A 27,317-nucleotide genomic window follows, 5' to 3' on the forward strand; every position below is an offset into this window, starting at 1 on the left:
ATCATGGCAGGAACTTGGCCCTTCTGTTCCACAGGTGCTGATCAGGTAAACGCTGTAAGTTGTAAACCACGGCCCTTCAGGTCCACAACCTCAAGTCATCCTGTGTAGGCACACATGGACTGAGATCTTGATGGATCGACTTGTATGGCGTGAAAGGACAAAGTGATATGTAACTTCAGAAATCAGAATCAGAAATATTTTAATAATTCCAGAGGGAAATTACAGTTCCAGTACAACCGTCCATAACGGTTTGACTGAGGCCTTGCTGCCAAGGACCCGGCCTGACGCGGTTTCCATAGGGTGCTGCCTATAACTCTGTGAACTTGGGTGAATGGTTGTGTGTTTATTGCAAATCTATGATCTGAAAGGGGTTAAACGATGAATGTCAAATTTAAGAACAAACAAAACACAACATGCCTTTATTTTGAAAGGTTTGAAGTATAATTTTTTTTTATTAAAGAGGGCTTAAGAGCGAGAGATGAGATGTGATAGATAATTGAGTTGTATTTTTATTCTGAGACTAACTAAAGTCAGTTATTACACAATTCATAAAGATAAAGCTAACATTATCAGATTATGAGATATAATAACAGATGGACCTAATGTCCCTGTCTTAATTATTAGCCAGGGACTTAATGTTTTGGACCGGCCCCTCTCCTGGTACATCTTAGATCTCCACTAAGTGTGGAGTCCATCCACCCCATCAGGATCCATGCCAGTGGTTGGCACCTTGACTCACTGGTGCATTGGTGGTTGTCGGTGTCCAGGACTGGTTGTTTGGGTGTGTGCTTGGTCACATGGCAGTGTGCCCTTGGCCTTCGGATCTAAAGGGCCCCTGCGGTCTGGGGGCCCTTGCGGACGCCTGGGGCTCCGGTCTCTCCTGTGTCTGCCTCAGCACCCGGGGGAGGGGGTCTTGTGGACAAGCCTTACATATACAAGCCCACTCTCACAAACACCCACAGGTGTTTTGGTCCAGGTGCTTAAAGACATGTTTTTTTACAGATAAATCCTAAGGTTAGCTTTGGCTGTCACTAAATACAGCTTGTATTAAATAATACTGCATATTTTTCAGTGATGCATATTTTTCATGTTATCATAGGCACTGGATGTTTTGTTTTGTTTCCTCTAAAGCTATAATTGGTTTCATATATATATATATATATATATATATATATATATATATATATATATATATATATATATATATATATATATATACATATATATATATATATATATATATATATATATATATATATATATATATATATATATATATTGTTTGTCATCCCACAAGTCTTGATCTATGTTCTCTTTGTCACACTTCAATCTGGCCTTCATGTTTTCCTTAAGGAGCAAAGGTTTCCTCCTTGCACATCCCTCATGGAAATGTTGCAGTCTTTTTCTGACTTGCACTTTCATTTCAACAGTATTAAGGGCCTGCTGCAGGTCCTGAGATAACATGTTAGGATGTTTTGACTTCTTTTAGCATATTGCAGTCTGCTGTCAGAGTGAACTTGCTTGAATTTGTTTATGAATGTCCTCTGAATGTCAGCTGGCTATTTACTATTGATTATTTTCCACACAGTTGATTTTCAGTTATTTGTAGACCTACATAAACACTTTGCTACATTCTTTTTTCTGAAATGCTTGGACAGCTCTTTTGATTTTTTACCATGGTGCAAACATATTAAAAGCGTTCACACTGCTGTTATCAATTATGTTCAATCATGTCCACATGGTGCGACACCCTATGTGTAATTTTAGGAATTTTAAGAGGAGAGAAGTGGGGGTGTCCTAATTTGTTCCTCACCAGATATTGCACAAATTCTATTATATTTTCCAAAAGTTTGAACTCTTGTTTAAACTGAAAGCACTGTGACCCAAGGGTTTTCAGTTGCATAAAAACTCCTAATGTCAAATCATAAAAATTGCATGGTAACTAAATCAGGCCTGGAAGGCAGCCAAGCTTGACAGTTTCCAATCCAGACCTTTAAAACCAAGTTAGAATATACTGATTTTACTAGTGACAGCTAAATGCTCTCTTTACAGATTAAGGGATTTAGCAGCATTTCTCTTATGGAGTAAATCAGTGCATGTTAAGTATTCTAAATCCTTGCAGATTCCAGTCATGACTTTACTTGAAAACGGTCATGTGACAATTTAAACAAGGAACAAATGTGTAGGTTAAATGCAGCCCTGTCTGTGGAATGAGAGATCATTTTACAGTTCCAGAAATCTAATGATGACATCATTTTCCCAGTTTTTGCCAGGACCATTTATATGTCTTACAAGTGCTGAAGAATGTTTACTGTTCAGTAACCATGCTTAGAAATCACTGTTTGGTGAAGCAAACAGAAGTTGTTTTGAGACCGTTGGCTTTTCTCGTTTTCATTTTGGGTTATTTTGATTTTGTCTTTGGTAGGGATCACCTCAGTGTTACAGCCTAGGGTTACACTACAATTACATGGAAGGATTGGCAGCAACAAAACATGAGAAGTATTTTGTATTGTTAATACCGAATAAGACCATCTTAAAGCTAAAGCAGATAATCCTATTCAGAGGCACTTATTGTTATACTGGGTGAAATGGTCCTTCCTTCATGACAGTACTCAAAACATTATGTATTCAGAAAAAGTAGGTTAAAATTTTTGATATATGTGAGAGATGCAGGCCTGTAAAAACTCTGACCAATCATTGCTATTTGCACAACATAGATTGGTCAGAGCTTTTAGTCCTGCCCTCAAACCCCTCTGTCCCTCAAGTTCCTGGGGTATTGTCCTATCTGTTGGTTGTCCCACGTGCCAAACAAATAAAGCTTCAAATTAGAAAAGCTTAATTTAATCTAAGAAGCTACCTCCAGGTAAATACTTTATCAACATGTGCTTAATTCTCTGAATACAAGTTTGTTGTAGTTTCTAGAGCTGTTAGGAGTGGGCAGGGTGTTCTTTGTGAAAACCACATGCATACTCTCCAGCTATTGTATTAGGTACACCTGTTCAGCTGATTGTTAATACAAACAGCTAATCAGCCACACATCACATGCGTGCATCTCAGTCCATTTAGGTATCCAGTTCTGGTGAACATGCAAACTGACAATCAGAATTGGGAACCGAGGAGATTTAATAGTGCATGGTTCTTATCACCAGACATTTCTTAGAAACTGCTGATCTACTTGTTCTGTCACACATAACCAGCTTTCAGGGTGACAGAAAATTGTACGAAAAGGAGAAGATATTAAGTGAGCAGCTGTTGACGAAAGGGCCTTGTCAATGTCAGAGGTCAGGAGGTTGTAAAGACTGGTTCAATATGACAGAAAGGTACCTTGCTTGTTGCAACCGAGGTATGCAGGATACAATTCTGAACACACGTGTTGCAACTTGAAACAGATGGGCGGCAGCAATGGGCAGCTGAAAATCACACCGTGTGCCACTCCTGTCAGCTAAGAACAACACACTGGGGCTAAACATTTTACCAAAACAGATTATAAAAATATTGTGATGATTTTTAATGGAGTGGGGAAAATTTCTTGACAAACATTGAGCTCTGTATAATTTCAATAAGTGGCATATAGACTGAATTCATACAACGCTTTTGTAGTCATACGGATCACACAAAGTGTTTACACTACAGCTACTTTCACACAGTCACACAAATTCATGGTAGGCAACTTAGGGTTAAGTGCCTCTACCCAGTGTTATGTTGACATGTGGCAGGAGGAAGCTGGAATCAAACCCACAACTTTCAGATTACAAGATGACCACTCTATTCATTTTTGGATAGAAAATTGGGAGATAGTCACATACCCCTGTCTGCCTGAATATTGCGTCTGACCGTTTCCATCCCTTTATGACCAATGTGCATGCATCTTCCTATGGCTGCTTCCAGCAGGATAACAGACCATGTAAAAGAACTAAAATCATTTAAAACTGTTTTGTGGAGCACAGGGGACACTGAGTCTATTGTGCACCACATGGCGTCTATATAGAGGATTCCCCTCAGGGATGTACAGCTGAGAAATCATCTTCAACTGTCTGACGCTATCTCATCAATATGGACCAATTTCACTGAGAAATGTTTCTAACAGCTTGGTAAATCTATCAATAACAAGATTTAAGGACAATCTGAAAACAAAAGGGGAGCCAATAAGGTACTAAAAAGAGTTATATACATATAGACATAAAAAAAACATCTATAACACCTGCAAGTAAACACAACTGTCTTAAATTTCCTAAATGTCTGTGCAATATCCCACCATTTCCTACCGAAAAAAAATGTAAACAGTTTTCTGTTTTATTCTTCTATAAATTAACTATTTAAATAATCTCAACAGTCGTCTATATGTTTTAAAAAATGCTGAATTTATACTGTAGCGAGGGTGTCCAGGTCCTGTCCTCCAGAGCTGCTATCCCTTCTCCAACGCACCTCATTCAATTGTCATCCATCTCTGCAAAGGCCTGGTTAACGACCCGTTCGTTTGATTCAGGCGTTTTGGAGAAGGAATGCATCCAAAAGTGGTGGGACAGTAGCTCTGATGGACTCCACCTGGACACTGTACTTCAGGAGAGTGACTATTTTGTTCATAAAGGCAAATGATGCCAAGGCAAAGTCATGGGCATGGCTCACTGAAGTAAACGACGCTCTGTTAACAAGAAACGCAGGTAAGCACAATTTATGTAGGGACATCTAAAAACTTCTGCAAAAGGGACCTCCCCAATTTTCTTTCCAGAGTTTTTGATTTAAAGCTGTCCCTTATTTAACGACGTAATATTCTCCAAATTGTAACTCCCACCGGCACCTTATAGGCGGGCACAAAAACATGAATGAAACTGCTTACCTTCAACAGAGAGGTGGTCCCGCGCAGGTACCGATGGGAAAGTTTGCCCGGAGGCATGGTCAGTCTGTGCGCACCGGATCGCCAGAGCAAAAAGACGCTCCCTGCCCTCCCCGCACAGACATCCTGAGCTGCTGGGGTCACCCGGCCAATCAGTCTTTATGACCAGATGGGTGTGACATAACCACATCATAATTACCCCCGTTTGATTTGGCCAATTCCCTTACTTTGTAAAGTCCTTGTTTTTTTTTTTTTTCTTCGTCCACCAACCAGCCAAGGTTATGCGATTTTGTGGAGAGAGAGAGAGAGAGAGAGAGGGAGAGAGAGAGAGAGAGAGAGAGAGAGAGAGAGAGAGAGAAGGATTCTTAATTCATTCAAATCTGCAACTTTCTGAAATATGTAGTTATTGTGTTTTAGATCTCTCCCTCTTTAGATTGAAATAAAAATTGGGGTCAAGGGCAGTTTTTCCAAATATTCTAAAATAAAAGCTCTTTACAAAGCCCCACTATTTCTGTTTCTGTAGTCAAAATTTTACTCTCTTCACCAAGCCTGGGGAGGAAAAGCAACTGTTGATCCAGTCAGAGAATCCTAAGTAAAAGTAAGAATAGGTCGCCATCTGCATGCAGATAGTGGTACTGCGGTTTATCACAGGCACCCCCCCCCCCCCCCCCCCCCCCACACACACACACACACCAGATTCATTATATCGGCCTGGTAAATGTCATAGGGTAAAGAACAATAAAGTAACAACACTAAATTAATATTTTCAAATTCTACCTTCTAAAGAATAAGCATATTTGTCATATTCAAAAGAAAACTTTATATAAAAAGATGCACTCTTTCCTCTTCTTTTCAGCTTTTTTGCAGTACACTGAAGGCTTGGGTAAAAATTGCAAAAGGTTTTACCAGAACAGCATGTTTCACTGTGGGTATAGCGTGCTTTTGGTGATGCTCTGTGCTTTCGAGCCAAATAAACCTAAATTCAAGTGTGGTTTTGGGGATTGCCGGCAAGCCTGGATGGTTTCTTAGGGCCAAAACACATCTGTCTTTCTACTGATTAGTTCAGACTAATGACAAATTCAGGAGATTGTTCTCACATGTGGAACAGAAACATGCTTGCCAGAAATTTCTGCAGCTACTTCAGTGTTGCTGTTGGCCTCTTGGCAGCTTTGCTCACCAATTTTTGTCTTTTGACTTCATAAACTGTGGGGAAACATCCAGTTTTTGGAACGCTATTATCCCAGTTTTCCTCCAGTTATTGATGATGATGTCGTCTCTGAGCCACACTGTTTATGGCCTAGTTTAATGTGCATATTTGAAATATTGTGCTTTTATTATGCTAAAGTCATCTTAATTTAAAGAAATAAAGGCCTGAATGCATCAACCTTTAGGTAACTAATTTATTTAATGTGTTTCAAGTAATTAATTGAGTTACTGAAATAAATTAACTTTTCAGCAATGTTCTAATTTATTGGATGGATCTGTATGTCACATCTGTTATGTCAGAATCCACGATTTCTTCTTTAAAAGACGAACAGCAAGAAGTGCCTTGACTAGCTTCCTTTGTTGCAGTTTCCCATGAGACCTGCTGGTTAAATTTTAATTTCATACCGTGATCGGCTAAAACCAACCATGGGTAGGCGGGCACTACGTGACGCTTCGCCCAATCAGCTCAAAAAGTTCTGCTGCATGTCCCTACTTTACCTAAATGGATTAATCAGAAGCAGACCCAGATTGATAATTATCAATCTGGCTGGCCAGGTTAAGAATAATATGAGAGAGTTTTGTTTTTTTTTTAGATTTTTGTTTATCTTTAATCAACACTAGGTGTTTACATACGTTAAATTGATTGTGCCATGCTCGATTGGACATTGCAGTTGTGTGTTAACGAATTTCAACCTGGAAAGACTCACTCAAACAGGAAAGGAGATTAGACAGATTTATTAACATAAATCAGAAAGAGTTCTTTGGCCCTCGGACCCTGGAAGAAGACGTGAAAGCTGCGAATGGCATTGAGCTGGGATGTTCAATCCTCGGATTAGGATTAGTGAAATCTTCTCCCCTGTGTCCGGACACTAGTGGTGGAGGCAAGAAGGGAGCCAGGAGGAGCCTGAGAGCACGAAGGAGGCAATCAGGTGGACGTGGATCGAAGCTCAGCTGAAGCGCGAGCAAGTCCATGTATCGAGGGCTTTATAACTTATAAGCAAACATTTAATTCATTCCTTAGTTCTAAGATTCCACATTTTTGTGTTCTGTGTTTTTAGTATTTTAAATTTTGATTATGATTTTGTTCTGGGTACTATATTCTTTTGTACATCTTGCCACCTGTTTTATTTTTTTGTGGTCTGTGCACCTTGTTTTTCCTGTTTTCTTTGGTTGCATCTGAAATGTTCTAATAATAGCTTCTAGCCCCTGTTCCTTGACATTTCATGGGGTCAACAGTAAGAACTCTATCTTGTGGAGGAAAGGAGCTTCAGACTGCTGTGCCAATTTCAGACAGCCTTTAACTCATACGTCATTACCTAACAGAAACGCACATGGATGATTCTAGTCAAATCCAGGCCTACAGCCTTCAGAAAATGAACTACAAAACACACACTCTCTTCTCTCCGGACATTTTTGTTAATTTCCGTGAGGTGGGCTGTTCTTTCTGAAAAATAATCTACACAATTTCTTACTCATTTCATACATCTCTTAATTACTTTGAATTTCTACACACGGTCGACCAATCGAACTTTCTTCCCAGCTCACATCCTATAAAAAAGCTGCATTTGAGACAGGCTTCCTCTTTATCTGCAGTTCTACATGGAGAAAATCACCAATACATCATAAGACTGCCGCCATGGTCAGGGTTGGACAGTTATTTGCCATAATTTAAATACTATATTATTAAAGTTGTTATTATTGTTAGTTTTTTTTTTCTCTAGATTCTGTATACACATTAGATGTATTTATATTTGTAATATAATACTAACTGAGACAAGTTGCTCACAAACAGACACACAATTCTAAATATCCCAGACTGATTGAATCCAGATATCTTTGAGTGAATCTTTTTCCAAGAAGCTCTGGTTACATATCCCAGCGGTCTTCCTTTTCCTCTCCCACTCATTTCCCCCCACTGATTTTTCTGTCTTGAGAGTTGTTCTGCCATAACACTCTGTTATTGCTGTTTCCTTAACTGAGTGACGAACGTAGGACGAAGAGAGTAGAGTGACAGAAAAGAGAAGAGATAACGTCTGAGTTGGAAGAATTTTGTTAGATTTTAAGGATTTTGTGATAGTTTTCCTTCATGATTTTGCTGCCACAATTGCTCAGAGGGTTCTAGACAAATAAAACATGTCAAACGAGTTAAATTATGCAGTCGCTTTCAAGCCTGTTCCTTGAATGCTACTGCAACTAGTAGTTTACAGAATGGAGGTGTGTTTTATTGTAGGTAGGTCCTGGGAGTTCACACAATCGAAAGAGATTAGATTAAATTACAAAAACCAAGAAGCCATTAACAACTAGTACATCAAAATCAGTCACTCAGTCACATCCCTCTTTATCCATGAGTAGTATGATAGCAGACATAAATAATGAAAATAACTGAGAAAAAAAGAGAGTTGTGACAAAATATTTAAATGTTTTTTTCAAGGGGTTTGTGAGGCAAAATCTTTCATTTCATATTAATCTGAAAGGGAAACACACATCCAGTTATTGTGTAATTCTGATAATAATGCAGTTTTAAGCTGATCTAAAAACAGACAAGACAAGAGGAGGGAGGGAGACAGAGAAACCGAAAACCAGGAGGGATTGTAGAGCATGGTTTTAGAGCTTATGAATTATTTATGTAAGTGGGATATTTTAAGGCCGTCACATTATGTCTGGGAGCAATGAGTTAGTGGGAAGTAGAGAGAGAAGATGAAGTGGATATCCTTGGCTTTGTTTTCACTGCGGTTACAACTGTTGTACTTTGAAAAGCCCTCAGTGACATACGCACTTGTGAACCCTTGATTCCAAGACCTACATATAAACTCACAAAGGGCATATGAAAGGACTATAAATTGTGCATTTATTAGAATTTCTTTTCTGCTGAGAAATCCTGTGAATGGCTCTGTTGTTACATGTAATAGAGTATTTACCATGTTGTTATTGGTATTGGTTTATGTACAAAAACAAGACAACAATTTGATGATTTCAGTCCTTATTTTGATTGTATGGAAGTTTGTATTAGTTTTATTATAAAGTATTTATAAAGAAAATATATATCCCAATCTTAAATAAACAGTTGCACAGTAAATGTTCTACACTTTGCTGGATAACATCATTTCAATTAAGTATAGTAGCATTAAAAATGTACATTGTCTGAGTTTTTCAATTTCAAAAGTTGTAGCTCAAATTAAATAGACTTTTTACACATGGTGATATATTTCTATTATATTTATTTTTGTTCATTTTGATAATTATGACTTACAGCAAATGAAAACTTTCAGTTTTTCATAAAAAGGAAAAAAAAAAAGCTATTTTAAAAAATAGCTTTAAAGCAGAATTGCCAGCCTGCATAAAAGTTCATACAGAACCATTCAATTATTTATTTTTCAAAAGTTAATTTATTTCAGTAATTAAATTTACCAAATGAAACATAGATCAATTACACACATACTGCTGTTTTAGAGCATTCATGACTGTTAATTAAGATAAATTTCCACTCACGGCTAATGGAAACACCACATTTAAGGTTAGAATTTTTAAATCAGAACAATAAAAAACACTTTTAATACAGAAATATGGTCTTAATGAACATTATGTTTATTAAGTTAATGGTGATTCTTGTCAAAAGTACTTTTAATCTGACAAATGAATCTCATTGAAAAGTATATTCTAGTTTACTGTGATTGTATATCTATGTAATATACTGTAAATGCACTCAGTGCTTTTTGGGGTGGTGGCTTCTGCAGGTAAATTAAACCAGTACATCCATAAAGTTTGTCACTGGAGGGAAACATGAAGCAGTCTAAAATTTCCTGGTAGAAATTTTGGATTTGGTGCCTCTCGCCTTTTTCCCTCAGATTCTGGGACTAATCCAAAAAAGGTTAAAAATAAATAAATTAAATAAAACAACTGTGTAATGGTGCACTTTCGTTTTGGACAGTTTTCTAGACTTCTCCACCTCTCATCCAGCCCAGTTTTCTCCAGTAATCTCTCCCTTCCTGATCACTGCCACCTGCCGCCTCTAATTAAGTGAAACTCAGTCCACCTGTCGCTCAGCCTACTAAAACCCTCCTCAGCCATCTCTTCACCACTAGAACCTCTTCTTCCTCCTTCCCATCCAGGAAGCGTTCTCAGTTCAAAATGTCTGGAGTAGTGTGGAGTTCCAGGCTTTATTGACCTGCTGGTGAGGCTTCATTAGATCTTGGATTCACAAGTAGATTCAGCTGGAACCGATCCCCCCTTTCAACGGAGAGTCGTTAAACTCATTGTTTGCCTGGCTAACAGGAAAAATGTTGCACATGCATGGAGGTGTGAATTAAGGTGAAATTTGGCCGGAATCAAACCTATTACTGTGTTGTAAGTTTTTGATAGTTGAAACCTGAGCCCTCCTCCTCTGTTTAAAGTTGTTTTTTCTCGCTTTACGTAAATGGCTTTCTTCACCCCTCTCTCAAACCACCTGTCTCCTCTTTCCAAAATGTCAACACTTTGGTCCTCAAAAGAGTGTCGTTTTTCCTTGAGGTGCAGGTGGACGGCTGAGTCCTGTCCGGAGGAGGTAGCTCTCCTGTGTTGAGCCATGCGTCTGTGGAGAGGTTGTTTGGTTTCTCCAATATAAAGATCAGAACATTCCTTACTGCACTGAACTGCATACACCACTCTGCTCATCTTAGGCTTGGGGGTTTTGTACTTAGGGTGGACCAGCTTCTGTCTGAGGATCCTGTGGGGTTTAAAATGTACTGGGATTGTGTGTTTAGAGAAAACCCTCCTGAGTTTTTCAGAGACTCCAGCAACATATGGGATGACAATGTTTTTGTGCTTGTTATTCTCCATGTTCTGTTCTGCCTCTGGGACCCTTGATGTCATCCTGAAAGAGAACTTTAGATAAGTAAACAACAACCCAATCCCCTTTCTCCTTTGCCCAGACGAGATGCTTTGGATGTTTTATCTGAGCATAGAGTTGGTTAACACAACAAATCCAACACTATTATATAGTATTGTATAGCCCTACTCCTTAATACATCTTTGTGCGGTGGCTTTTCATGCTATGACTCCAACTTAAGTTTCCACCCTGTGAATCTCTGAATTTTCAAATGGGTTTTGCTTGACAATCATTTCAACCCCGCAGTTATTTCTGTTACCTATGCCCCCATTTCAATAATACCGTTCCTTCCACCTAACTTTCCAGTAGCATATTTGGATGCAGTTCTCTGTGAAAATCCACCTTCCTTAACAATGACCTACGGTGGAAGGGCGTCAGGGATTGCTATCTTGTCAACAAGATTTCTCACAGTTGTGTAGGCCATGAGTGATCATTTCTGTATTATTTTGTTAATTCCTGACATATTCAAATCTTCTGACAAATTTCATTTCCAAGATTTTGGTTTTAGCTGTATGCCATGATCATAAACTGATCAGAGTAAGAATAAATGTTATCCGCCGACTTTGGTTTCTAACAAAATAAATGTTTGAAATTTGTCTGAATTTATGTGATTTCTCGTTTAAAATGTAATTACTTATATAAATGATCTTGATGATGATATTCTAATACAGAGTATAAAAGCGTTGCTCAAGTAACCAGACTGGATTTGTATCTGTGGAGCAATGACTATTGGAATTGTCCACTAGGGGGCAGAAATAAAGACGAAACACTGCAACAAGCTCCACAGTTGATTAAACTGTTGCTCCCTCATTTTTTGCTTTTCTGTAAAATGTAAAAGGTTCTGGGAGGTGATTGCCCTAAAAAAACATGCCTTTATTTAATGTAGATTGGCCGTTTTTTTAGCTTAAAATACACCAGTGTGTTTAATCTAAGACAATGGTTTATTTGGCTTAGATTAACAGAAGGAAAAATCGGTCCCTTGGTAAATAGTGGGTGAGTGGAGATGCTTTCATTCCGTAGTTACTGAAATGAGCTGCACAGCAATACATATGAATCTTAAAAACATGATGTAAAATTCAAGTATGAACAACCATTCAGTCCGTCAAAGTGTGATCCATTTGTGAAGTCATCCTCTTTCCAAGATATTTTTGAGGAATCCATCCATCTTTCCTAGTTTTTGATATATAGAAATTTATAAAACAGGATCCTTCAAGTCCTGAATGCTTTGTTCAGATGACTGAAAGGTGCTTATTTGCTTACTAAGGTGTGACACCAAGAGTCTCTGGGAGATTCATAATGTGGGATATCTCATAGTAGCAGGTCTATAGTCCATAAGGACTGAGGGGTGCATTTTTTGTATATACTGGGACAATGCAAGATGTTTTCCACAGGACTGAAACCTTGTCCTTGATCAGGCTAAACCAAACTTGTTAAGAAGTCTGAAAATGACAGCGCTACAGTCTCCATTCCTGCTGGGGATGCAGCGTCAGCATTGTAAAATGTTTGGGTGTTGCGTTTTTGAATAACTGACCACACTTACAAAGGTGTTTGCAGCAGGTTCACCAACTCATGCTTCTAGAGCTTGTCATTCGTGTTTTGTTGTGAGTGAACAGACATTCAAAGCAAAGTATATATTTTATATGATGCTTGGAACCAGAAAGGCAACACTAATTTACTTATTTTTTTTACTCCCCTGTGAACACACCGTTTGATAGCTCATACAATTAAACATCTGTTTCACCTGATTCTTTATTTCCTTGTTACAACAAACACTATTAACACCTTTAGAAAATGAAGAAAATGTAAACACTGGGGTTGCATGACCTTCATTTACTCAACAAATACTGCACAGAGGAACACAAAAGAAACTTGCTTCAATCAAAAGAGGAGATTGTTAAAAGACGAAAAAAGCGTGTCTCCTTATTCCAAGACAAACAGGAACATAAATGTGAGCACAGTAGCGTCAGAGCATTCCCCCAGAGAGAATGAGCTATAAAAAAGGTTCAGATTTAAAGACCATTAAGAGCGTTATGTATGAGGTGGTAAATCAGTTCTCACTGCGATGGGAAAGTGCTCCCAGGCATTCATTTAGCTTATTGGGTAGAGACTCATATTACACACACACACGCACACACACACACACACGCACGCACACACAAGTGCACTTGTGTTGATCAGGGTGATTGAGGGGAAGAAACTGGACTGGAAATTGTACTGGATATATATGGTTCAATATATCTTTATTATACCCGAGGTCACTTTTATGTTTAGCTGACAGAGTGAAATGTACTTGATTTATTATTACGTAATAGCAAGTATATAAAATGTATAGGGCGCTGAAAAAAAAAAAAAGAACAATATGACACAACATGCAAACGGTCAAAAATGTGGGATATAACTTGTATACTGGTTAAAAGATTTGAACACTGCCTGGGGTTTAGCGTTTTCATACTTTAAATACAGAATGTCATTCCATAGGAAAAGCAATTTTCTTAATGTACATAATTAGAAAAACAAAATAAATCAGTGGAGAAATACCCATTAGTTATCCTGAAAGCTGCTAGACTGCCTTTCTCTGCTAACATACCGGAACCCGGTCAACTGAGACGTCCAGAGGGAGTTCTGCACTCCACCTATATGTCTGGAAGGAGAATCAGCTCAACCACTGTGCATTACCTCAGAGCTCAGAGTGGCTCGAGATGGAGGGTGATGAACACAAGAGAAAAATCTGTTGGAAATGAAGTGTTAGATGCGTTTATAACAGAAAACAAGAAGGAAAAACAAAAGAAAAGCAGTGGCAGGAGCAGGAGGATGAAACGAGATGAGGGGGGTGACACAAACAGCCGCAGTCAGAAACACAAACACATACATTATCACGATCAGGAATGTCATATCAATTTGGGGCTTTCAACGATATACTTGAATCAATCTTTTTAATCTAACTTGTTTGTTGAATCATCAGTGGACTGATGATTTAACAAACAACTTTAATATACTTTAAAAACAAGAATAATGATGAAAGACATGCAGGAGTTTGAATTTATGGTCTATTTACTTTTTACCCACACAAGCTCAAATTATATATAGACTAAGATTTACACATTGTTCCACACGAATTTCTGGATTAATATCCCTTAGCTACTTGCAGGACTCAACAGACCCAAAATCATTGTAACAGCAGTTTTGGAATAGATAAAGAAGGCTAACATCTAGCTTTTGGGATGGTCTTGAACATTAATACAGATGATTTATTTAAATTTTCAAAACCACCAGAAAATCCAACCATGACCTCTAAACCAACTGCCTGATGAACTGCATCCGTTGAGTCGTCCTTCTCTTGGAACAAGCTGTGACCCTTTGCAGAGGACCTCAGCAGCTCTGCGGGCAGTCGTAACAGCAGTTGAGACGACTCCAGGACTGGTCAGCCAATCAGACATTGGATTTGGTCATGTAATTTGATGCAACCAATAATAAAAAATAAAAAAATCACTTTGAACTCAAAGAAGAAAAAAATTGTCAAGGTTATTTGGGGAGAGCAGATACATGTGTGTAAAAGGTCAACCCTGGCTGCTTGTAGTCATTGCGGTTTACTAGTTAAAAATGTATCAGTGTGGAATCCACGAAAAGAAAAACAACAGTAATATATATATATATATATATATATATATATATATATATATATATATATATATATTTTTTTTTTTTTTTTTTTTTTTTTTTTTTAACACGTCTATCCCTTTATATATGTATATATATTTTTTAAAACATCATCATTTAGACCATTACATATTCCAAATTTACAATATTTTGAAATGATGACACCGGACTCTGAAAATATTCCAGACTACCATCTTTATGTCAATCAAAAATCCCTGTAAAGAGCATGGCGAGCATTCAGACAGATAATTCTTTTAGGCAACAAAATACAGTGTGTCTCATGGTTCAGTATTTGCCAAACTGGTGAAAGACAGCAGTTACACAGATGGCTGAGAAGTCACAGGGTCCAGAAGAACATACTTTCATGAATGTCACACAGTTGGCTCAAGGTATAGAAAGTAGACATATTAAGACACAAAGTATTTGAACAAGGCCTGTGTGTGTATTTTTGACAAACCTCAGTCGCTGCGTTTCATTTGATGACATTCAAACAGACAAACATGGTGAAATATTTTTTTTTTTCTGGTAGCACATTAGTTCAGTTTTCATAGAAATTCTAATATATTTATAGTATATATCCCTTAAATTTGGATTAGATCAGCAGCATATGTCTCAGTTTCCTAACACAAGGGAGTCTATACATGACAAAAGATTTACGTGTTTTCAGACAGAAGACATCATCGAAAGCAGCTGCAAGTTTTAGATACATTAGCATGGCTACGCGAGTGCAACCCCATCAGCAGCACGTTTGAGTCCTTTATGGCCTTCAGGTTGAGCAAAAGCCACATATAGGTTTTCCATCCTGAGGTCAGGCATGTCCATTAGAATCATTTCCCACAGGCAGTGTATGTACACACGAGTACACAAGCTATACGCGTTCAAATGGTCCGTTTGTGTGTGTAAATATCCTCTGGCGGTGTTTTCTGCAGTTCGCATCCAGTCCTCACCTCCCGTTGGATTCTCCGGGAGAAAGGTTTTGTATTGGCAGCATGTCACTTCAGTTGTGTGCTTGGTAACGAGAACTGAAAGAGCAGTGTTCAGGGCCAGGCTTAAAGTGACATAGGAGTTCCACAACAGACAGTTCAGATAAATAAGCACAAAACAGTGAACAGAAAAAAAAAAGGAAACTGGGGTGTTGGCAGTGTTTTTTTTTTTTTTTTCCCCATTATCAGACAGATCTTCCTGACATTTTTCTCCCGTTTCCTGTGATATAGGCCCCTGGCGGACACCTTAGCTTGTCCCAGCAGTCAACACACGCCTGTGAAGGACACCTCCAGAAAGTCACAGGGCAATCTTTCAGTGTTCCCATTTTTGATTTACTATATGCATGTGCTGTATCTATACAGTACACGGGATAGAAATGGTACGCGAGGATACATTAGAACGCGCTGACCACCGATGTCATTTGAGCTTGCAGTTAACAGGGCCAGCTACAATGTTGCCTCTAAAAGCTCAACGGTCGGCTTATGTGTGTCTGAAAGCCTTCCATTTCCCTCGCTCTCCCCTGAACACGCACACATGCACAGATACAGATACACTACGCGCACCAAGCTTGATGGAGCGGTACGTCAGCGAGAGGAGCACTCAGACGTTTCCTTAGAGCATTATAATACACTCAGCTGAGCAAAAACTTTGACTGACCCACCATGAATCTCATTGCATCCATTAGGCTGGCAGCAGGTAGTAGCTGTTGTGCTTTTATTTTGACAGACTGTATGACACTGAATTGCAGAGAGAGAAAAAAAGAATGAGAATCTAACATCCAGCAGTGGTTTTAAACTCCTTGACTAAACATCAGAATAACTTGTAATTCCCATATTCACCAGCTATCATGCTCTCCCTGTTTCCTCTCATGAATTACCCGTAGGTTCATAGCGACTCACTGATGCGCAGCACTCTCTCCTGAAATGGATTGTGACCCTAGTGTCAGTACTTCTGGGGCAATTCAAATATAGTTAGGTCAATTTAATAATCAAATGTTAAGCACCATAGGTCATGCTACAACTTTTAAACACATGCAGTCCTACAAAGAATTTCAGTTAAGGAGGAAGAGCAAAAGCAACCCTGCCTGAAATACATTACCACATTTATGCTTAATAGACTGATGCAATGGCTGCTGAGCTAACAGGACACTGGGATAACAACCGCGATAAATACAACAATCAGGCATAACATTAGGGCCTAATAAGGATTCTAGTTTTTTAAATCTATTTAAATCTATTTGGGACTGTTTTGTGAGCAAAACAGCCTTTACTTGTTGAGGCATGGACTCTGCTAGACCCCTGAAGGTGTGCGGTGTATCTGGTAGCAATGTGTTAGCAGTAGATCCTTTAAAGGTGCTTTCACAACAAGAGTCTGGGGGACTTTGGTTTCATTAGACAACAAATGAAAAGAATGTTTAAATCTTCATTCATTCTGGTTAACTTTCACTCCGCACTTTTGAAAGAAGAACAAACCGCAGGGAAGACATCATGCAGCTGCAACATCAGCTTCTTTGAGGTGGCGTTGCCGTAATGATCTCAAACCAAGAAACAAACTGTAAAGGAGAAGGACGTCCAGCTCATTGACTGGCCAGTACTGAAAATGGAAATCTATTAACTTCACCTTGTGTATAACAAAACAAACAAATGTGCAACATAAAATTCATGCAGACTTGGGGTACGTGCCAAATTGTTTCTTACGAGAGGCTGGCCTGCATAAGCAGCACACAAGCTGTCTGCAAACTGAGCTACAACTGCTCATCTGTTGGATCAGCCTGCATTGCACATTCTCTTCACTGGTTCACCGTTGATCCTTCAGTGAACCACTTTTTTTAGTTACTGACCACCACAGACCAGAACAGCCCTCAGAAGCTGCACGAGCCATCACAACTGGGCCCTTGTCAAAACTCACTTCAGTCATTATGAATGCCACGTTTTTCTTGCTTCTAACACCTTAACTTTTAGGAGAAATGTTCTCTTGTTGCCTAATATATACCTCTCGCAAACAGGTGCCACAGAGACGAAACCCCGTGTTATTCACTTCTCCTGTCAGTGGTTATTATGTTATGCCTCATTGGCGTATGTTTTTGCAGCCTAAGATACACTAACTAACTAACCAACATGGTATCTTACATCTGTATAACAGGAAATAGATGCCTAAATGTGATTTGTTCCAGAATAAGGTAGTCCACTAATTTGGATTTATTGCTTGGGAGAGAAATTGTGGGGGAAATTAGGTATGATGGACTAAACGTTACATAAAGTCAAATAATTAGTGTCATTATTTTCCACTGCGGCTACAGTGCTGCTGAAAGCTTCTGTGTAAATCATCAATAAACATTGTTTCTTACACTCTAACAACAAAAAGCTGACACTGCAGGTAAATGAAGGACATTATCACACTGAGTAATCTTGCTCGACCTCCTCATTATTTTGTACGTAGTTCTTAAAGCAATAGCTTTGAGGGCAATAGCATAAATACCCAAAATCACACATATGATATTTATCTGCTTTCATCAGCGTCAAGGTAAAGTACAGAATATATCAAAGTTTCCTCCTTAATCTCTTTCTAACTTGGAATGATACGAAGTCCAGAACAACAAAGATTTATGTTGGCAGTGGTGTCAAAATCTAACTTCACGGACATTTATAGCTTGGTGAGTATGGGGCAAGTCCTAACAGGTTATTTGAAACAGACATTTTATGTAGTCGCTGCGGGTGAAGTGGTGTGTACTTCCAGTCATTTTGTAGACAATGTCTGATAAAAATGCCCTCGAATTTTCAGACAGCTCCCGATTAAAACCAAGGAGATTTGCAGAACAATTTACAGCACCTATTGGGTAAGTTGTGTAATTTCTGTCTTTCAGTTATGTGTAAAAAAACCCCAAAAAAAACAGTACGTTTCTAGAACAGAACTCGAATGTTCATTTGTAGCATGAAAAATTGAATACGTTGAAATAAAAAAGAATATAATTGACCATAGAAGCAAAGAAGAGCATGTTAAATTCTGCCCCACTCTCCCCTACAGTCACAGAAAATGAATAAACAGGCAGTCACTCTGAGCAATACAGTCAAAATATTTTCCAAATGAGAGATCTATCTAACGCAATAAAAAAAATAAAAAATATACAAACTAAGCTTTTTCATTGGTCAGAGGCACATTTCTTTTACTCTTCTGCTTGTGGGAGTTGGTTTGATTATCAGCCCAAATTAGCCATACAATTGCTCTTTACCACACTACCTCTAGCTTATGCTGGAAGTGACAAAGCCAAGGGATGGATTCTGAATGCATTAAATTGGACAAAAAAAAAAAAAAAAAACTCACAATTATAACATCCTGTCTCACTCTCTCTCTCTGCTGCTGCTCATATGAGGATATTCCAAACAAAATATTTGTGATTGTGTCTTTGTTTGAATCAGGGCCTCGGCAGCTAGAGGAGCGGATTAAAGCTGCCCATGAATGCTCAAGAAAGGCCTTTTGTAATTACAAGCTAGGTTACAAATTTATAAAAAAAAGCTAACACCAAAATTATCTTTACTGTCCATTTTTTCTGGAGCAGTTTAAGCTATATAGTACATACTAGTGGTCCCTTTATGTTGCTATAATGAATTATCATTGATTTGGCTACTAGTTGGCTACTGATCCAAGCAGGACAACCACTGTTACAAAGTGTTTATACTGTAAGACTAATTCCATGCAGACAGGAAAATGCCCTAAACAAGATGACTGGCAGTTTTACGATGTGCGCTGTTTAATTAGTATGATAGGAGAACATATGATCTTCTCCACCAACACTTCGCGTCAGTTCCTCTCGCTCTCATTTTGTTCTGTGTTCTAATACTTGGTACTAAATTTCATGTGCAGAGAGAGGCACAAATTCAACTTCCTGCTATGCTCTATGCCAGCAATGATTGACCATACATAGCAAGTCACATTATACATCCGTACGCATCTTAGTGATGTTTACGTAATTAGTGTTGACCAGAGTGCAGTTTCCTGTTTTCTTGCCTTCTGGTCTGAAGTCCTCAGTGTTGTGGTTAACAGGCTCCTGGATCTCAACATAGTCAGACTTACTGAGGGTGGATCCACTCCCACTTCGGCCGCTCTTCTTCAGATCATCGGCGGAACTGGCTTTAGGCACACTTGGGATGTTCAGATACTGTGCTTGCTCCTCGCCCTCTGTCTCTCTGTGGTAGAAGTAGTTGAAATTTGATACGATAACAGGCACGGGCAAGGCAATAGTCAGCACACCAGCGATAGCACAGAGAGAGCCCACGATTTTTCCTCCAATAGTTGTCGGTACCATGTCTCCATAGCCTACGGTGGTCATGGAAACCACTGCCCACCAAAAGGCTTCGGGGATGCTGCTAAACTGTGAATCCGGCTCATCTGCTTCTGCAAAGTAGACGGCGCTAGAGAAGAGAATTACACCAATAAATAGGAAAAAGATAAGGAGGCCCAGCTCACGCATACTGGCCTTTAGAGTCTGTCCTAAGATCTGGAGCCCCTTAGAGTGACGGGAGAGTTTGAAGATGCGAAAAACCCTTACAAGACGAATGACACGGAGGATGGCCAAGGACATGGCCTGCTGGCCAGCCTGGCTGTCTTCTGGCCTCTCTGCAAGCTCTGTGCCCAGGGTGATGAAGTACGGGATGATTGCCACAATATCTATGATGTTCATGATGTTGCCGAAAAATCCAGCTTTGCTTGGACAAGCAAAGAATCTAACCAGGAATTCAAACGAAAACCAGATGATACAGAGGGTCTCCACAATGAAGAAAGGATCTGTAAAATATGCTGAGGGGTCATATGTAGAGGTGGAGTTGGACATGGACTGCAGTGGGTAATTGTACATCTCCTCATCTTCATTTCGGAAAAGTGGCAGTGTCTCCAGGCAGAAGCTTACGATCGATATTAGAATCACCATGACAGAGATGATGGCAATGATTCGAGCTGGACCTGAGCTCTCTGGGTATTCAAACAAAAGCCACACTTGTCTCTGGAACTCATTTTCTGGCAGTGGTCGCTCCTCCTCCTTTATGAAACCTTCATCCTCTCTGAAAATCTCCATGGCCTCCTCACCTAACTCATAAAATCGGATCTCCTCAGAAAATATGTCCAGAGTCACATTGACGGGCCGGCGAAGCCTCCCTCCGGACTGGTAATAGTACAGGATGGCATCGAAACTCGGTCGATTCCGGTCAAAGAAATACTCATTTCGAAGGGGATCAAAATATCTCATCCTTTTCTTAGGATCACCCAGCAGGGTATCTGGAAACTGAGAGAGAGTCTTCAGCTGAGTCTCAAAGCGCAAGCCTGAGATGTTGATGACAACCCTCTCGCAACACTCGTGGTCCGGCTCCGGCTCGTACTGATCGTGAGGCTGACCTGAATGCGTCGCTGCTTCGTCCGCAGGATCGCTGCTGGCGACCGTCATGGCGGAAGAAGATGGGGCCTGCAGTTTTCAGAAAGGTTGGGCCCACGGAGGGCCGCGGAGATGTGAAAGCTCTGCACACTTGTACGATCAGGCACAGGCAGATCTGCCTGCAAAAAGGGCTAAGGGGACAGAAAGGAGAGGAAGGCTGAAATAATGTGACAACGTGTTGCTCAACACTGCATTTAGTAGTCAATGAAAACAGAAGCTTACATTCAAACAGAATGCATTTTCTGAATTTTAAATCAGTACATAGACCAACTACTTGCTCGAGAATTGCCAAGATTTCCAAGAAATGCTATTTTAAGGCCTCCCTACAGATACACAGCGGGGTAGTAGACAAAGCAGAGTTTAGGGGTTGAACCACTGGAGTCTCCTTGACTCCACTGGGTTTTAGTATTAGGTTAGGAGTTCTCTCTCATAGGAGCACCCAGCAGGATCAATACGCTCACCATAATCCTGTATCCACTCCTGCAGGGTGCAATTACAACAAGCAGATCTGATTATAAGATGAGTGCTCCTCACATTTTCAGAGATGGAATCTCCCATTATGTATAAGCAATGTGACTGGCATTCTTCTCAAAAACAAGAGGGATTACAAGATAATGTGAAACTTAAGTTTCCATCGGTTTATAATTCAATTACGTTAAGGAGGTAGTTGACATTGCCTTTAAGATGTCATGCTCAATTAAGCCTGTTATGAAGCTTACCTTAGAGCACATTCAAGAAAGAAAAGCACCAGTGCACGATAAAAAGGAATTATGAGTGACATTAAGTAGTAGCAAATACAATTCTTTAAATGTGATTCCAGCAGGTTAGTACTGCAAATGTAATGTTGAATGGTTCTAACAACCTCGACTTCTCTATTTTGACACATCTTACCTAAACGTTTTTATCAGACTTTAACATAAGATGTTAGTTCAACTGTTAGTCTGCGGTGTGTGGTGTTCAGTAAAGGACAGTAAGGCTGACATGTTTAGGCATCGTTGTGAATTAAAATGTCAACTTAGCAAATGTTAAACACTACCACAAGCCTCATGGTTGTAAAAGTTTCTGTGCTGGAGCAAAACTAAAATATGTATTCAACTTAAGGACTACAGCCTAATGCTAAATTCAGATTTGCTAGCTAGCTGGACATCTCAACCTGGATACGGTTGTTGGGAACGGTTGTCAGGGAAACTGATTACATGCCACCTTCTTAGAATAGATTTAAAAAACAAGAATCCAGTTTAAAAGACAGTGCTAGTGCTAAACTCAAACATGTCACAAATGATTTTCGTTTCAGTTGTGATTGTTAGGGAAATTGTTTGCATGCCACCTTAATTTAAAATCACTGTATCCAAATTTGGGGAGAGCACTAATACTAATATGAACATTGCTTGCAAACTGAGACGTTTAAGCCTTTGGTAGTTCTTAACATGGGTGGCATATTATGCTGCAAACAAGCGCCATGGAAAAACAGGCTTACCAAGGCTTTTTTTCATTTTAAACTCACTGAAGGTTTTTTTTCTAAAGTAGGGGGAAAATTATGTCACCTATTAAGAATATATTTTAAAGGTTTACTACAATTTCAGCAATTTAAAGTGCCTCCAGGACTAATTTCTAATGTATCTTTATAGCATGGGAGGAAAAAACAAGCCACTTAAATTATCTTATTAAATAGTCAGTAAAGTGGCTTACATTTCAAATACTACCGTATTTTTCAGACCAAAAGGCGCACAGTGAATTAACGTGTCTATGTGTGTATAAATATAAGGCACACCAGATTATTAGGCACACTAAATATTCTTTCCAAGTGTGTAATATCACTCCGCCTCTTCACATACACAGCTCTCTCCTCAGAGAGAGGGAGAGCTACCCGTCTCTGTTGGGAGGACAGAGCAGTTGGACTACACTGCCCTGTTTCTAACAAAATGCTAAAATAAACTTAACTTATATATTGAATTAACTTACTAGGTTTATTGTTGCTAGCGAGTACTCCAGGTGCGGGATGTCTAAATGCTCCTACATACTCGGACGTACTGTGCTCATACTGTGAGCTGCTCAGACGTTTTACCCTTCATAGTCAAGCGTACTGTTGCCTACATTTCTTGTGGCAAATTCCTACAATTCCCACACTTTCTGTCAGCGGGACGAAGCGGCGAAACGGATGGTAAAATGTGTGATTAGCTAGCTGAGCACCTAGAGCCATTTCTTTTCCAGCAGGCTCCCACCGCACACCTGTCAGTGAGAACAGAGAGGGACTGTGATGCTGCACGTCCTTGTAGCTGCCTGCTTGGAGCAGCTCAGTGTAACAAGCTCAGTGTCACATATAAAACAGTCTGATGTGAAGACTTCTTGCCTCCGAGAAATGTATAGTGTGACACGTCTGCGCGGAGCTCGCACAGAGTCCACCCTTAGTACACCTGGAATACGAGCCGATCTCAGCGGAGTGAACTACGCCCGAGCATGTGGGGGCCTTTACATGAATGCATTTCTAGTTTCGACATTATAGTCAGGCAGTCTTGTAGACAGCTCAGGGGTCTGTGACACAGTGTACTGTAATTCTCCAAATAGCCATTGAGCAGAGCGGCTTCATTGCTTACCAAAGTCGTACTTAAACATTTGAACAGATTTTTGTGCGCATTGTACCACATAAAGTTGGTCAGTAAGAACAACTTTAATCATATATAAGGTGCACCGGATTATAAAGTGCGGCAACAATTTTTAAGAACATTTAAGGATTTTAAGTGTGTCTTATAGTCTGAAAAATACGGTAATTGGAATTTGACCAATTTGTTTAAGGCAGACTGGAGGTTTGAGTCACATTGCTGGTTATAGTCCTGTTGATTTCACTATACAGTCTGTCATATACAATAATTTGAAGTTACGAACTATTTAGCAATTTTCATGGATTAGAGTGATTTTTTGTGTTTTTGTATTAGAAACTCACCCAAAACAGCCTTTTAAAAATCAGACACCTTTTAAAAGCTCAAGTTTTTTACCTTTGGTTGTCACGCACGTACAAACGACTAAAAGCTACATTATCTATAGCTGTAAATGAAGAACTGAATAATCTCTGCCCAAATCAAATTCATGCAATTTGTCATTTCAGCTTCTATTAGTGTGTCTGATTAAAATCAGAAGCGTGTCCCTATATAGCCTACTTGCAATTATATTGTTTGTTAACAGGAATATACCTGGATGACAATGGCTCAGGTGAAGAGCTTGGTCCAAAGTAATCCCCTCCTGACAGATGGGCCCGTATTTGAAGAGTTTTCAGTCCCCAGATGACTCCGCCTCTGCATCAAGGCAGCAGCGGGACTACAGGAGGGGGGACAAGGTGTGAGGATGCAGGATATACCCCCCTAGTCTCTGCGTCCAACAGAAACATGCTGGGCAAATAAGTACTACAGACTGAAGCTGTGTGGCTGGGTGACGCTGGGAAAGGTGATTTCACTCAGGATCGTCTGAAAATGCTGTCATCAGCAAAAGCGGACCCCTCTTTCTCTCTCTCTCTCTCTCTCTCTTTCTCCAGAACAACATGCCGACGCGGCAGGCGGCAACAGCCAAGGTGATCCTCTGTAGCCCCTCATCAGCAGAGGTGGGCTACTGAGGAAGGCAGGCTGAGCAGGAAGAGCTGCTGGCAGCATTTTTCATTCAGACACCCATGCTCCAGCGGATATAGGCGCAATCACCTGTTTGCTCCCCAAACATGTTTCGCCTGCGCGGCGTTTATTTAACTCTTCAATTTATTAACTCTTCAATTATGATTTTTTTTAACCCAGCCCAACGTACATTTCACCATCTTTTTTTTTTTTATTCTGATTGGAAATATCCATGACAAATCACAAGTGATGCACATAACAAGCGGATGCTTATGTTCACAACCAATTCAGCTGACACGCAATCCTCCAATGACGTATTTAATCGCTAATAAGGACGATTCTCCCCACCCCATCACTTTTAAGATAAAGCAGCCGGGTAGGTTCATGCATCTGGGATAACCATAACATTAAAGGACATCTTGTTTGGTAAACTCGGATTAGTTTTGGAACGACAGGTGCCAGACATGCTCAAGCCATTTGCAGCCCCATCCTGTGTGGAAGGACAGCCACAACAGTCTCCATGCACTAAACAAAGCAGCATAGCATTATCTTCGCACTACAGGGTTGCTTCAGAGAGGATCGCATGCAGGAATTCACCGGGATTTTTCTCGTTGCGCAGACGCATGGATTTTTTTTTTTAATCCAGTTTGTATCTTCTTTTTGAGTTGCCTTCAGGTCGTTCTTCTTCTGCTCCTTAGTCTCTGTCCTCCTTAGCAATCATTTGCCCAATCTGAAGAGCGACTATGTTTTTTCATCACGACTATCTTGTTTTTTTTTTTTTTTTTTTAAACCGCCGGCTCGTCTTCTAGTTTCTCATATGTCGCCCTAATCCATCATAGTTGAGATGAGTGGGCTGCAGTTGGGCATTGCAGCGCATACTAAAAGCTTCTTGCGCGCCTCGCCCTATCCCTCTGCGCTCCCCCTTCCCCGACTCTCCCGTCCTCGGTGGCTCACATTAAAGAGGAAGCGTCGCCCGTTGCAGCGTGGGAAAAAACACGCGCGTCTGCAGAGCGAAACAAGTCCAGAGACGGAAATATGAGAAAGCGGCGAATATGTATCAAATGCAGTAGCCATGCACCTTGGCTGATGTTGCAACAGATGGAAGTTAATAACCTGATGGCAAGAGACTAAAAAGATGGGTTTTATCTTGCTCTTTTCACTTCAAATCAACTGCCTATACTAATGCATTTATTTTACGAATATGTATACGTCTTGAACTTTAACTGCTTTTAAAAGCATGATTTTGAACACAATTGATGATTGGAAAAGTGTGGAATGTAACTGCATTCAGTCCCTTTGAGTTGATACTTTGCATTATTATTTTCTGCAATTCTAGCTATAAGTCTTGTGTGTCTCTAACAACTTTCAACATCTTCCCAATCTTTTGTTCAGAATAGCTCAGCTTCCACCAGATTGACTGATCATAATATGGACATCTGATGTATGGATAAGCTTAAATGCAAATTGTTATATTATTATACCTTTTTATATTATTGCTGTATATGTTTAGGAGCATTGTGCTTCTGAAAGGTGAACCTCGACCTATTACAGGCTTCAAGTTAAGTCTTGAAGCCTCTAATCATTTTTTCCCGCAGAAATGTTCTGTATTTAGAAAAATTAATCTTCTGTCCATCAATTTCAACCAGCCTTCCTGTACCTGCTGAGAAAAAAAACATCCCCATTGCATAAGGAATCCACCACTGTGATTCTTAATGGGTATATTATATACAGGACTTATTTTCAGTGCTGGTTATCTGCCATACTTAGCACTTTGGATCTAGCCCAATTTTGGTCTCATCAGACCTAAGCATCTTCTTCCACATGACTCTCTATGGTAACACAGGGAGTCATGGGTCAGGAGTCTTTTTCGTATCTCTGACCTTCAAAACCACAGCACAGTCTCTACCTGTCTATGCAACCAACTTTTTCGAATAATGTGACATGTCAAGTAGAATGGGTCAAGAACATTGGATACTTTGGATACATACTTTTAGAGGGTGGCTCTTCACGACCAAGTACAATGTAGCATGTTTTTTTACTCGTACTTTTGTAGATGAAAATAAAAACACTATTGCTCGCACTAGTGTTATGATGGTTTAATAGTAAAACATTTTTATGCAATTCAGCATTAGATACACGTTTTATAGTTGTGGCTTTTTTGTGGTGTTCCTAGTTATGTTTTGTTGGGTGTGTCGCTTTAAGATGGCAGCACGCAAAAGTAAACAATACAATCAAATAAATTGACCCTCTATGGCTGAGATAGACTACTAGATGGCTCTAGAAGACTTATTTGAAAATCCCAGTCAGATTGCATGTGCTGATCCAACATGCAGTCTGTCCTACAAATAGTAGAAGAGGAGTTCTTTGTTTCTATTCTTTGGCCTTGAATGGATCGGTTTGTTGATTCCGTGTTTGCACAGTTTTATTTGTGTTAATTTATTTTACTTTAAAATATGTAACTAGCTAAGCCAGTTTTCTAGGGGAAGCTCCGCTATCATGTGGATTCTGTGTGTTTCTCTGATATATCCTCTCAGGGGCGCCACTAGGTGGTGGCCAGGGGTGGCCATGGCCCCCCGTGTCATGTCCTGGTCCCCCCCCACTGGCCACCCCACTCGCCAGTGTAAATTGTTCTAGCATCACATTATGCACAGCCAGCAAGGCAGCCGCTCTTCCTGACATTCTATCGCTCTTTTATTTGTATCTGCCAGTATCTACTTTCCCCTAGTAATTGTTTTGTTTTCCAAAAAATGTATA

General features: G+C 39.7%; 1 protein-coding gene across 2 annotated transcripts; it reads right to left on the bottom strand.

The window, feature by feature from the left end:
• Positions 1–14,741: 14,741 nt before the first annotated feature.
• On the bottom strand, positions 14,742–26,766 carry kcna2b (potassium voltage-gated channel, shaker-related subfamily, member 2b). 2 transcript variants are annotated; one of them, XM_036138088.1, is made up of 3 exons: positions 25,161–26,766; positions 24,156–24,279; positions 14,742–21,098 (listed from the first exon to the last, which is right to left on the bottom strand). In XM_036138088.1, exon 3 carries the CDS (start codon positions 20,977–20,979, stop codon positions 19,477–19,479), a length of 1,503 nt encoding a protein of 500 aa, XP_035993981.1. In that variant the 5' UTR covers positions 20,980–21,098; positions 24,156–24,279; positions 25,161–26,766; the 3' UTR covers positions 14,742–19,476. The 2 variants fall into 2 exon arrangements, with proteins under 2 accessions (XP_035993981.1, XP_035993974.1); XM_036138081.1 differs by having other exon boundaries at positions 24,156–26,766.
• Between the last annotated feature and the right edge of the window lie 551 nt (positions 26,767–27,317).

This window comes from Fundulus heteroclitus, chromosome 1 (assembly GCF_011125445.2).
Source record: "Fundulus heteroclitus isolate FHET01 chromosome 1, MU-UCD_Fhet_4.1, whole genome shotgun sequence".
Classification (NCBI taxonomy): domain Eukaryota; kingdom Metazoa; phylum Chordata; class Actinopteri; order Cyprinodontiformes; family Fundulidae; genus Fundulus; species Fundulus heteroclitus.

Coding starts and splice junctions, on each gene's coding strand:
- kcna2b (XM_036138088.1), bottom strand. CDS start 20,979: ATGACGGTCGCCAGCAGCGATCCTGCGGACGAAGCAGCGACGCATTCA.